At 39.2% G+C, this 13,305-nt stretch overlaps 1 protein-coding gene and 1 long non-coding RNA gene across 4 annotated transcripts; one reads left to right on the top strand and one right to left on the bottom strand.

Moving 5' to 3' along the window:
* On the top strand, positions 1 to 6,121 carry LOC136367038 (CDC42 small effector protein 2-B-like). 2 transcript variants are annotated; one of them, XM_066328394.1, is made up of 4 exons: positions 1 to 839; positions 2,287 to 2,493; positions 2,922 to 3,023; positions 3,558 to 6,121. In XM_066328394.1, exons 2-4 carry the CDS (start codon positions 2,440 to 2,442, stop codon positions 3,630 to 3,632), a joined length of 231 nt encoding a protein of 76 aa, XP_066184491.1. In that variant the 5' UTR covers positions 1 to 839; positions 2,287 to 2,439; the 3' UTR covers positions 3,633 to 6,121. The 2 variants fall into 2 exon arrangements, with proteins under 2 accessions (XP_066184491.1, XP_066184489.1); XM_066328392.1 differs by having other exon boundaries at positions 1 to 895.
* A 4,552-nt stretch (positions 6,122 to 10,673) lies between these two features.
* LOC136367039 (uncharacterized) lies at positions 10,674 to 13,292 on the bottom strand. 2 transcript variants are annotated; one of them, XR_010744628.1, is made up of 3 exons: positions 11,936 to 13,292; positions 11,689 to 11,823; positions 10,674 to 11,292 (listed from the first exon to the last, which is right to left on the bottom strand). It is a non-coding gene; the product is annotated as an uncharacterized lncRNA (long non-coding RNA). The 2 variants fall into 2 exon arrangements; XR_010744627.1 differs by having other exon boundaries at positions 11,689 to 13,292.
* Positions 13,293 to 13,305: the final 13 nt, after the last annotated feature.

Here is a 13,305-nt window from a genome sequence, read left to right as displayed (position 1 = left end):
TACATTCTCAAAGCACTGGGGCACTTTAAGGTCCCGGGCTCCAGCAGGGCTGTGCGTCCTGCCAGCACATCCAGCACCCGTGTCTGCGCGTGCTAGCCATTCCCAGGCCCTTTGTCTCCTCGCCTCGATGATACCGCTGCCATGGTGAAAAACAGAGAGAAAGAACAACAGGATATTGTCCCGTCCTGGTCTGCGTGCCAACTGTGACAAAATGTTGTTTTCTCCTTGGTTCGGGGATTCTTGTTGGCTTTTACTTGTCTTGGGTGAGCCTGAAAACATTAAGATGTTTTTAGAATTCTTCTAGCTCGTGTGGAAACCTTGAGTCTCTGGGAGCAAGGTGGTGTCCCATGCCGCGGCACAAACATTCCTGTCCTGGGGGATGATCCTCTGAGTCATGCAGAGGAAAAGAAGCGTTCTGATGTAAAAGACAACAGGAAGGCGTTCGGCACGCCGTGTGCCAGCAGGACACCTGCAGAGCTGCCGCAGGGGTGGAAGTGAGCCACAGGCTGCATGGGGAGTGCTGAGAAAACTGCACGGCTGCACAAATCTGACGCCAAAGCAGGGCTCTATTTTTGGTCTCCGCTCCGCGTTTCTGACACCTGTAGGGCCGCGTGAAGTGCACAAGAGACTTGTGCAGCACCTCCCGGAGCGGAGGAGCCGCCGCAGGGCATGGGAGCGCAGCGGAGCGTTCTTGCTTAGCCAACAGGACTAATTATAACCCAGGAATATGAACTGTACATGTGCTGAGGCTGCCAAGACGGGAGCTGGGCGTGTGCCAGCGCTCGAATGAGGACACAGCACCCTGTCAGGACTCTCCGGGAGCAGCAGGCAGCAGCGAGGTACGCGCGGAGCCCCGCGGAGGGACACGGACCCATGGGGGTACGGCAGGAGGACGGTAGGCGGTCAGCTGCTGCTTTGGGACGGGCACGGTGTCCCATCAGTCAGTCTGCTTTCCAAATAGGTGATCTCTGGGCGGTGACACACTTAGCAAAATCTTAGCTTTGATGTGGTCTCATTAACATGCAACGAACCCAAAAAATCTGCGGCTAATGTGAAGTGCAGGCAAAAGCTTTGACTTCTGCATGTTTTTATGGCTGTGTGGACCACTGTCCCTTCCGGTGGTGATAAAGACCGTTGTGAGGGCACGAAGTGAAAAATTATAATTGAGGAAGATAACGAGCTGTGTTAAAACCGCCTAGTACAAACTGGAATAATATAAGACATTCTGCAGAAATATATCATATAGACTACTTAAAACAAAGGGGTAGACATAACAAACACTTTGAAAGATGAATTGCAGAAATTTAAGAAATCTGCTTGAAGTGAGATGTGATGAAATGCTAGAAAGCCACAAAGGTGAAAGAAATAGATGTGCTAATTACATAATTGTGGGACTACATAAGAAATGCCTATGAAGGAGGAAGCTTATGCTGCTGCTTATGAAATCTTTAGTCAGGGTTCAGAAAGACTGAATTGAAACTCTAGTGTAAAACTTCTGTTAAGATGTAAGGCTTAAAACAATAACAAAACTTTCTTTAAATGAGCATGCCATGATATTGTTTTAATGATCTGGGGTATGAAAAAGTTGATTGAAGGCTACTCTATAACCTAAGGTTTGCTTTGAAGGAAGAGACATTAAAAAGAAAAAAAAAAAAATGTTAGTAACTACTAAAAGCTGGGCTGTCTCCTGGCTTCACGATACTCAGAGTCAGTGAGTTTCCTGGTTGTGTCTCCAATTCAGGATTGCTATGTTAATATTTTTATACATTCTGGGAAGCTCTAGGCTCTGATGAATGGTTTCTCTTGCTGGTATGTAAGGCTCTTCTCTTTTAAGGGCTATTTGGATTGTAGAAGGCTTTTTGCTTTGAGCTCTTCCCTATCTAAGTAGAGTAACTGTGTCGTATGTAAGGCCTCAGTCTGTAAATGGTAACAGGCCAATCTGTTCAAAGCTGGTTTCTTACAAAACAGTAAATAATTCATAAGTGTTGGTTAGCTTTGCTTACAACCAAATCACAGACTGTTAAACAAGAATCGAGTTAATTCTAGCATTGTTTTTATTACATTTCTATAAAGAGCTTCCAATACTCTCTGTGAGTAAATACACAGAGTTCTTAACCCTGATTTCTGATGTGAACATAGTAATTTTAAATTGATGCTTCTCTCCTCTACAGGTGTGTTTAAGAATGTAACAGTCTTGGTTTAGTCTTAGTAACTGCCTATTCCTCAATAACTGTTACAAAACTTTGATGTATTCTAACATAAATTTAAATATTAATCTCTTTGCAGGTATACTTATCAAATGCATTCTGTGATCTCTACCAGTGAACCTGCACAAGCAATTCCTTTCTAAACTCACTCGAGGAACTGCATCTTGGTCCTTGTATTGCTCAAACTCCAGAGAATTACTTAACAAGACCTTATTACCTACTGAGAAATATAATGACTGAGTTCCTGGTTTGTTTTAATTGGTGCAATGGTGAACAGCCCCCACCGGTACGTAGATGCACAACTGCCACTCTTTATTGGATTTGAAGTTTTGTCTTCCAGCTATCTGGGAAACACTTTCATTATCTTGTTGTTTTGATTAGTTTGGGCAAAGTAATGCAAAAGCTAAAACCAGTCCTGTAAGCTATGTTTGAACTGTGTGTTCTTTGACAGAAACTTAGACAGTATGGCCATTTGCAGTTCTCAGGCCCTGACTTTCCAACAGTAAAGAAAACTTTTGCTAGAATTCAATTAGCAGTAATAAAAGTGACTTTCATTGTGTCTTACTACAAACAGTCTGAAACTTCAGCCCGCTTGCCATGAGGTGTCATTAGGGGCCAGTCCTGGCTATCTATTTTTATCTTGGCTACTTGGTTCTGGCTGAAAGGTGATGATGTTTTCTGGGTAGAGACCTAAGATATCTTTTTTTCTCACAGAAGAGGCGTCGGAGACTGGACCGGAATATGATAGGAGAGCCAATGAACTTTGTACACACTGCACACGTCGGGGCCAGGGAGATGAGTAGTGACTATTCCTCAGTAAGTGTGCACCTCTGGGAAAAGCACAGATCTCCCCTCAGTGACCTGTGGAGCAGGTAGCTAATAAAATACTGGGTAATTGTAAGAGAGAAAAAAAAAATCTTGAGGGTTTTTTTAAAATCAATATAAAAGCATCAGAACAGAACTGTCTTTTGGTTTGTAAACATGAGATACTGTGGGAGATACCCTGAGCAGGAAGTGCTCATTTTCTCAGTCTTTACACATGATGAGAACTTCTTGGATACAGATTCTGTGGATGCACATGATTGTTGAACCAAGTCACCTTGAAGTCAAAGATGTGCCAGGGTGAGAGATGTAAGAACAAGTGGATTTTGTATAACAAAATGCATCTCAAACACTGACTTAAAATAGTATTTAATAGTCCTGGATTTAGTTATTATTTCTCCCTACTACAGTTGGGACTCAGCACTGTAAACATATGGCCCACCTGCCCTTTCAAATGGATGCCTTTAATAACTGCTCTGGTAAGCAGAATTTATAAGATGTGTGTTCTAATAAGCTTTTTTTTCCTAGGCTGTGTCGATTCAGGACCACATGAAGTCTAAAGGTGGCTACACAAATGGCACTTCTGCAACTGTTGAAATATAGGAAACTTAGAGAAGGCTGAAATCTGCTCTGTCTTAGGAGGACCCCCTGGACAGTGCTTTCATATTCTCTAAAACCTTGTTAATGTGGAGTAGAGAGAGTACCTGAATTAAAAGTAGGTCAGTCAAGCTTTGGTGTTCTTTGCACAATATCTTCTGAAGGAGTTATTGTAAATTATCCTTAAAATGGTCTGTCATGGTAGTGTCGTAGTAGCAACTGTAATTTGTCACTGTGGATGACTTCCTAGCTCTTCCCAAAAGCCTCTCAAAGCTGTCATCTAAGATAGGACTGAAAGTCATTATGAATTGTCTGGGATTTTGGCATCTGTCTTTTTCTCCTCTCAGGAAATGCAGAGGAGATTTAATTGGAAGGTATTGCATGATTTCACTTCTTACATGGGCTAAACTGAGTTTCTAAGTACGACCTTGTACCTGACAGATAATTTTGGACCTGTTTTTTAGATGCTTTACAACCTAATGCATAAATCTTTGATATTTTTTAATGCCTTTTGATAGTGAAAGAACCCCAATGCAGGATACTTAGCTGAGTCTGCAAAACACAGTGAAACTTCTGCCTTGCCAAGATAACACTTTTGTATCTAAAAATGGAGCATTTGCCAACATTCTGACTCTCAGATGAGACTTAGAACAAGAGATGTGTCCTCAGTGACTGGGCTGCCTCCCATCCATGCACACACACTGCTGTGACTGGCAGCTATTACTGCAACACAGCTAATTGTACCTACCAGTTAACTTCCAGTGGTGCTACAATATGCTCACAACTGTGTGTTAGTTTTGCATAACTGCTGTTGAATTTTAAACTAAGCATATTTAAGATCCCTCTCTTTGTTACCTCTCTGTAACAGTAACCACACAGGACTTCAAGGGATATCTTGCTTGTCTTTCTGGCTCCCTAATTTCAAGACTGTCTGTTTTACATGGAATTAGTATTTCCTTGCATGTGGTGTAAGTGATATGGCCATGTGAAGGACACACATTTAATGAATGTGAGAGTATTAAAATCCATTTAATACTCTCCTAAGTTGCAGGAGAGTATTAAATGGATTCAGCATTTTGCAGAGTTCTAGCACTTCATAAATATTTAAATAAATATCCATAAATATTTAGATATACTCAAACTACAGTTTATTACTTAGTTCTTATTCATCTTTCTATTAAGTGACATGACAAAACTGCTGAAGCAGAACTAGGTTATTCTCATACCCAATCACTGACAGTAGTTCCCCAGCTCAGAATTGTGTACCACAGTAGAAACAGGAAATCAGCTTGCTCTCATGGGGCTAACTAATCACAAGTGTTTAAATTGCTGCCATATCAGCACAAGTTATGCTGGAAGTCAGCAAACTGTCCTTGCTCTAGGCAGAAGATCAGTTACATTTTTCCATTAAAAAAATTTATAGCTAGTAAATCTTTTAACTTGTATGATTCTGTTTGTAGTTGTGATACTTAAATCTAGGCTGCTAGCTTTGCTGAATTGTTTGGCTGCATTTTCTGAGTATACGAGGGAACTTAAAATATGAATGGTAGCTCTGTGTTTCTGTATATGTTAAAAAACCAGCTTTTGCCCTCTCCCATATTTTATCTTTTATGTCCAAAAAGGAAGAGAGAATATTGCTTTCTGTAATGGTCAAGAGCTGATCATAACATTCTGTAACCACATAAGAGAAATCTAATATCCATGCCTTGCTAGAGCCTTACTCTTAAATTAGAGTGCACACCAAATTTTAATATATTTTGAAATTAGCGTAGGTAACTGTTCATTTAGCTTTTGCAAGTCTCTTACATTTCTGTCTTCTAACGTGAGATATACTTGAACAGCCTAGTTAAGATACAGAATTTAAAGATGCTAAATCCTGTATAGTGTTGAGGAAAAAGTGGCCAAGTTGTTTGAAAAAATACATTCTAATTCATCTGCTATTATATGGAGTGAATGCATTCAGTCATCTATACCTGCCCAGAAAAATGATGATAGTCAGCTGTCATGAAGAAAATGGGCTGTGTTTTGTTAAATGTAAGAAAACACATTGAACAAAAGTTAAGGTTCCTTGAAGACCCATTCAGTAGATTTAAAATCAGTGGTATAACTAGAAATAAAGGAGTTGGTGAATATTTCAGTTCTTCTCTCTAAAAATAAATTAACAGAAAGTTTGTTATTAAACACTTATTTAGAGAAAAATCCTAGTTTTGATCATGTAAATCAAGTACCACTATCTGGTGTGAAACTAACCTATTTTCATCACAGTATATAGTATTATATAGGACCATAATAAGTGCAACATCATTAAAAAGAAATGTTTTGCTATTACATAAAAAGTGTCATTACTTTTAAAAATCTAACAAACATAAACCCATGTCTTAGGGCGTAGGTATTTTTTGTTCTATATTTAGAAACCTTATGTACCTGTAATCTGTCATGTAACTCAGTTTGAGCCTATCTTAGTTATAATAAATATATTGAACTGGGCACTGGCACTCCTTTCATATTGTGGAAAATCTTATTATTTTCTCTGCACTGAAAATCTGTTGGTTAAGTGGATGGATTAGCATGGCTTCAACTTTTATTGCACAGAATGGAATTTCTCCACTAGAGAGCACAGTTCTACATCAAGTCTCTGTTCTATGCAAATTCTTACTCCATTGTGGGGCTTGGTGTTTTTTGTTTTTTGTTTTTGTTTTTGTTTTCTTGACTGAAATAAAATACAGAAGTGATACCAATTGATCAAACTTTTTAATCTACATTGTAGGCTGTGAAGACCTTACATTAAGACAATCAAGAAATATTTCAGCTCTGACTTGATGCCATTTTATGGTTTTGTTTTTTTTTATTCATAATTAACCTAACTTGCAAGCAGAGCAGGATCAACTGTTTTTTATGTAGTCTGGCAGAGTCTTAGCACTGTTTGCCTCCTTGGGAAAAAATATCTGGGATGGGGAGGAATTTTCAGTTCTGGCTATCTTATCCCTTGATGTTCCTGCTAGGCTTTGCTGACTGTCCCATAATACCGCATACACCTGTGGTCAGTATACAGAAAAGGTATTTATCTTTTTCACAACCTAATACGTCTTTTTATCTTCTGCAGAGCAGCTTTATACCAGTTATATGGTGTCAATGCTATATTCCAAGTTAGCCTGTGATATGATAACTTGTAACCCATACATGTGATACCATTCCTTTGTAAGCTTTTGCCACATTGGACTATCAGGTGCTGTTGTAGCTTCCACTCTTTATAGACAAAAAAAGTTAAAAGACTAATAAATACCCTTAATCTTACTATGCCAGCAAGAATAAGCACAATTCAAGTGTTAAATTCCATGTTCATGAAATTCATTATATGTTACTAAATACGGTATCACTGGAAAAAGAAACTCCAATCTGTCAGTGAAAGATGATTAAATGGCTGCTTCTGACCATGTCTGGATTTGCTTTGCTGTCAGCACTGTGACGCTGCCCTGAAAAGCCAACAGTTTTGTTGAACAATCTTGTCTGCCTTTCATAATCTTGTGGAACTACAAGAAGAAAACAGTGCTGTTTTTCAGTGGTGCTAAGATATTCTCTGCTGAGTGAGCTCCTGTAAGGCTTCCAGATACTTTGTGGTTAATGCTTGAAATTCAAAATTTTAACTGCTTACCTGTAAAGGTGAAGTCCTGAGTGCCAAAAGAGATGCTGTAAATGGTTGGTGCCTGGACTTCTACAGATAAACTGTCCTTTTTCATACACAGTGATTTGTTTGACACAGAAGGCCCAAGGTATTCACACCAGTAATTTTCCTGCTAATATTCATGTGGTTACAGTGTATATGTAAAAGGTTTCTCATCCTGTACAGAATAGGTCCTCTCTAAGAACTGGCTGGTTGGACAGTTGTTTCCTCTACAGAGCCTTAAACTGTGGAGTTAAACTTTCCATCACACACAGCTCTGAGCCAGTTTTGTACTTTGCTATGTGAAAGCATGAAGTCCCCTTGTTACGGCTTAGCTCTTCCTACTGCAGGGAAGGTGTTGAAGAGCTAACAGGCTGATCAGGAACTAGAGAAAAAACAAGGTATGGAAGTGAGAGAGATTTAGCCACGGAGAGGCAATGTGGTGCACATTAATGAGGAAGGAGCAGGGTGCAGAAAGTGCTCATGTTGACGTTTCTTATCTGCAGTGCACAAGACAGCTTTGATATCAGTTGGAAAATACCCATAATACGTGCGTAATTGGTATATGGAGGAAATTAGGCACTTAAACGCATGACTAAGCTGGGACTTTGAGACACAGATTGCCAATATAACTTTAATGAATCGTAGTATCCTTTTCCTGCAGTGCCATACAAAGCTGTTTTCAGAAAGTACAGAGCCACCCACAAAGGTAGCTCTGGTTTCAGCAGTTGCAAACTGATGTCACATTTATATTTGAAAGACAAGAGGGCTTTTTCTCTTTTCTTTCTGCTGTATGTGAGGTTGCAGATGTTTTAAATGCCAAGGCTTACCGCACCTACTGGAATATAAACCAAATGAAAACTAGCATTAATACAAAATAGCAGTAGTAAAAGGGTATAAGCCTTTGGTCCACTACACTGCCAAAACTTCAGGGAAACTAACTAGATCCAGCTGATATTCAGGTTCCAGGTGTTGGGAGGATATGGGCGGGTTGGAGTGAAAGATCATGAAGAATTCCTTGTGCCTGAGGAAGTTTGGGTGTTAGTTTGTTGGACCCTGCAAACTGAGATGCCAGAAGGTCACCATGGCTATACTAGATTTTCATTAATCCTTTTTATCCTGCTGTTATGTAGAGAATGGAAAAATGAAACAAAATAGTGAAAGCACTTTGAGTAGACAGGGATGTTACCAGTATGTGCTCTGGTGCCAAAAAGCTCCCAGCTTGAGGTGCTTGATACTGAACTAAGCTCCTGTCTTCACCTGGGAACTTGGAGATGAACAAGCTCATGACTAAAACCTGTGTTCTTTCAGAGAGAATGAGGTGCACAGGGCACCCACAGCATGGTCTGCTTTGGCCTCTGCACTGCCTAAACCCAGCTCATCAGGCCTTGCAGCATGGCTACTGAACACTTTGTGATTGTCACTTGTTCCATACATCCTGTTTATGTGCATCCTATTAGCATGACCAATATCCAAAAATTATACCCAAACCCTTAGTTTAAATGGAAGGGAGTTCTCTTAACCTAGTTTTAATGTAGGAGAGTAGTAATGGCTGGACAAGAACAACAGCTTTGAGGTGTCTGTTGAGACCTCTACAATGAATTATTCATGAAATCAAGGCCACAAAACTATGTTGAAACTACTTTATTCAGTGAAGGTTTTAATTTTTTTTTTTTGTTATTAAAACGATGTAAATGGGAAGAATATTCTAATAAATTTTAAGTTTCCTCTGATATTTGCATATGAATCCAAACTGAACAAAACCAAGGTTATTATTACTAAGGGCCCATCCTAATTCAGTGGCAAAAAAAGGGTTGAATTATGTCTTTTACTGTTTTAATATATATGTATATATTTAGACCTTCATTTAAGTAATGTGTAAAGAAATAAGCCATTCTTTTAAACTGAAATTTGTATGATTGCTCTGGCTTACTGAAAATTTTAAAAATGGACATAAAATTTGCCTTTAAATCACCGGGAGAGAATTTAATTTGCTTTTAAAGCTGACATTGGCTTGTACAAGTGGATGACTAATTAATTTCATATTTCTTCATCAAAGAGCTAGAAAAGGAGGTTACAGGATTTCTTTTATTTTATATATAATAGTGTATTTACATGCATCTGATCTTGCTGGTGCTTAAGAAATAGGTGTACATTTTACATAACTTACCTCAGTCTAAAGGCAAATGAAGACTGCCCTAATAACCAGTAATTAGTGACCTGTGTGTTATTAAGGATCCATAGATTTGACAAAGCAATGGCATTTATTCTAGTCAGAAATCTGTTTTTAAAAAATTTATCTAATATATACAAGTTTGAAAGTCTGGACTCAACATGAGCTGAAGCTGCAGATTAATGGTGAAAGAAATACCCTTTTAAATGCAGTTACCCACATTTACCTTTGCAGTCTCTACCACCAGGGAATATTGAAACCTGACTCAATGCCTTTGAAGGTGTGACACAAGCTGTAATTCAAAAGTAAGGTTTACAGAGCTTCATTAATGCATGCTAATGGGGCCTTGCTGCATAATGGTGTATGAGTAAGGCTTTCACTAGTTTCTTTCAACTAGTTTCAACATTACTTTGAAAATGCATTTAAATTAGTTATTCTCTCTGCTGCATAATAGTCAGTGAACTAGGGTATCTCTTCTTGAAGAAATTAATACTTACTGGTGTTCAGATAAGGCTGTTGGTACATGGGAGAAAGTTGCTAAACATGTGCTTGTATTAATAAATAATTCTTAAATGCTGTCCTTTGTATGTTTTGGATCTTGCCAGGAGATAGAGGTCCCACCCGGTTGTTGCACATCCCTATCACCACAATGTGTGCTTGTCTCACAGAGACAGCAGGTTTCAGCAACAATGTTTCCTGTACGTGTTTAATCAACCGGTTTCACCGGGTTATTTTGCTGTTTTGTTCCAGACTCCAGCCAAAATGCTGTGAAAATATGAGGCACTGAAAGAATTTACAGGACGAAGTAAAATATTTTTTTGTTAAGCTATTTCCTTTTCCTCATCACCTGCTTTATTCTGTGCTGTTATTCTACTGCCTACTAAATTTCTAAGAAATATGTGCAGCATTTGGGCCAGTGTTCTTTCTTAGTTCTTAGAAATTAATATATGTTAAATATTCCTTCTTCCCTTTGAAGCTTGTGTATTGATCAATGAACCCCAAATTCCCTGTGTCCTGATTTTTGTGTGACATAACTATTTGATAAGCGGAGTCCAGTTGCTTTTGCAATTTTAGTCCTCTAAAAATTATGCAATGTTTCTCTAAAATACCTAATGCTGATAGCCACCCTTCCACATCTGCCTACCTAGGAAGCAACTATCTTCTCTTTATGGTATTTTATCCAAAATTAACAGAATTAGACAATAATTCAAAGTTAAGCTATTAGAAGAGCAAAAAATTTAATTGTATAAGGAAATACCGGGAAAGGAATTGAAAAAAGCAGGTTGGTTAGGGTAAGTTTACTGAAAAGCCAGGAGGCTGATCATTATGAAAAAACATAAATTAGCACTTAATGCAATGTTAGAATTAGGAGAATAGCCCTGGAATTTACAGTATTTTGGATTTCTTTCCTTGTGAGTGAAACCATTAGTGTTTAGAAGTGTGTGTAAGTGGTGGAAAACTGCAGAAGGAAGGAAAGGAAGAGGAATATAAATGCAATATATGCATAGTATTGTTCAAGCAGCTTATTTTCTGTGCTAATTGTTATTTAGATTCAGTTTCCATTTTCTAATTAATATCCTCAATGCCTACATGAAGCATCTCCATTCCTTCACACTTTTAGAAATGCCTGAGTTGAGTTACAAACTTTATTCTGTGCTGATGTTTTGGCTGGGAAAGGGATTTTTCTGAGAGTGGTGTTGCTCTTCTCTCTGATGGGAAGAATTATGGTGGTATAGAATGGATATAATTCTTGGTACAGATCTTTAGTATCTTACACTGGTTATTTGTAGGGTTATGTTGTTCATTTCAAATAAGGAACTTGATATTTAAAACTGGAAAAAAAAAAAGAGAGAAGTATTCTTTAGGTTCTGAAGTCATTCTTCTTTTGAAGATATTCTCCTGAATGTCATTATAGCCTAGATTTCTTCTACCTGGCATTAGAAATCACATATATGAACAAAATCTAGTTTTTCTCTGTGTTGAAATTTGAGAATAGATCATGTTTTAATTTTGGTTACATATTAAAGCTAATGGTAAAGACAGGGGACTACTGAAGTTGCCAATAAAGATTACCTAAGAAGATTTCACTGATATCCTAACCCCCCTGAAATATCCTAAGCTGAGCTCCTAACACCACCCCCCAGCTTTTCAGTGCAGGTATTTCTAACTCCCATAGTCCCACTGGACTGCAGAATACGTGCTTAGTGTAAAAAGTGTTTTCACAATACCTTTAAACAACCATCAAGGCAGGGGACATCAAACCAAGGATACACTTTTGAGAGAGCAATTTCCTTTTATTCAGAGGAAATTGTATTCCTTTCTCCTTGGCCCATTTCTATTTCCAGCTGCAGACAGAATAAGAACTGGTGTTTTCCTGGGGAACACAAGGAGAAGGATTAGTATGTGGCAGGACAGGACATGCCCCCATGGAATCTAATCCTGGGAGCAGCTACGCACTTGTAATTCAAATTAAACACTTCTTCCATACCCGAAATACAGTGTAATGTACATAACCATATCCATAGCTCATTACAGATCACAGAATTGACAGATTTATTAAAGTAAATCAGTATTCATTTGTCATCCAGATCTTGTTAGACTCAGAAGAAGAGATGGCGTAAAGTGTCATGGTTACTCTGACAACAGTACCAGAATAGAAACACACAGATGGACAATGTACTAGCCTGTTTTTTAAATACCAGTTCTGAATAGAATATGAATTATTAGGTGTGTCGATCAGTTTAACTGTTTAAGAACATGAAATTGTTAGACACATTGCTGACTTTTTCAGGTCAGCAATTCTACAAGATGCATAAGCCTGTTCTATTGCTGATATAATGATGAATTTGCAGATTGTCACTGAGCAAAATAAAAAGCCTGTCTGTTACCATCAAAATATCGGTATTGATCAAAATACAGAACAGAACAGCAACAGAACAGCTTCTTGACAGTTTGCCATAATGCAGTGGGGAAACGTTCTGTGTAGATGTTCTGTCTTTGTCCTTAAATGCACAGAGAGGGAAAAGCCACGTGTGCGGGAATCTCCTTCCTCAGTAGTAATAATTAATAAACAGTTTGTGAGCAACTCAAACTGAGTTACCCACTTAAGGCTTTGATTTACTGATGCTGAAGTGGAGCTCAACTCTCATCCTCTTGCATCTCCCTTTCCCTCACGCCTCTGCCATCTCAGTCATGGCCACGTTCCCTTCTTTCTACAACAATCGTTCTTAACTTCACCCCTCCTCTTCTCTGGGCCCGCTGGCTCTTCAGCAGGCCTCGCGGAAACAGTGCTGGAAAACCTCCTGTGGAAAAGGGGATGTTGCACAACTTCCTTAGCTGGTAAATCACGGAGCTGTTTCAGCCCATCTCCTTCCTGAAAATCATTGCTACTTCTTACATCTGATGCATCACGCTCTTTTAATACTTTCGAAATCAGGAAGACATCTCTGAAATGCGCTTGTTGGTTTCTTGTTTCTTTGTTTTTTGCCTTTTTTTTTTTTCAAGAGCCAACAACGCAACTTCCTCAATCTTGTGTTACAGGTCACACTTCTACTGTTTCTTGCACTTGTTGCTCTCGCGAACAACATCCTGCTATCCTCACCACACCTCTCTCCCACGGCTCTGCGAGAGCTGGACCGAGGCGAAACACTCGGATTGCTTTGTGTCGGGAGACGTGGGCGGCAAACGCAGCCGTTTCCTCTTGTAAGGGCTCCGGGGAGTTTTAGCGAGCCCGTCGGTACCGCAAACATTGGGAGCTGCTGGGTGGACACCCCGAGACGCCGACAGCCAGGGTCCCCCCGCGACCCGCAGCCAAAGAGCACAGGCACACGGAGGCACACGGAGGC

The sequence above is a fragment of the Sylvia atricapilla genome, chromosome 13 (assembly GCF_009819655.1).
Source record: "Sylvia atricapilla isolate bSylAtr1 chromosome 13, bSylAtr1.pri, whole genome shotgun sequence".
Taxonomy (NCBI): Eukaryota; Metazoa; Chordata; class Aves; order Passeriformes; family Sylviidae; genus Sylvia; species Sylvia atricapilla.
This window is presented reverse-complemented; position numbering and strand designations above follow the sequence as displayed.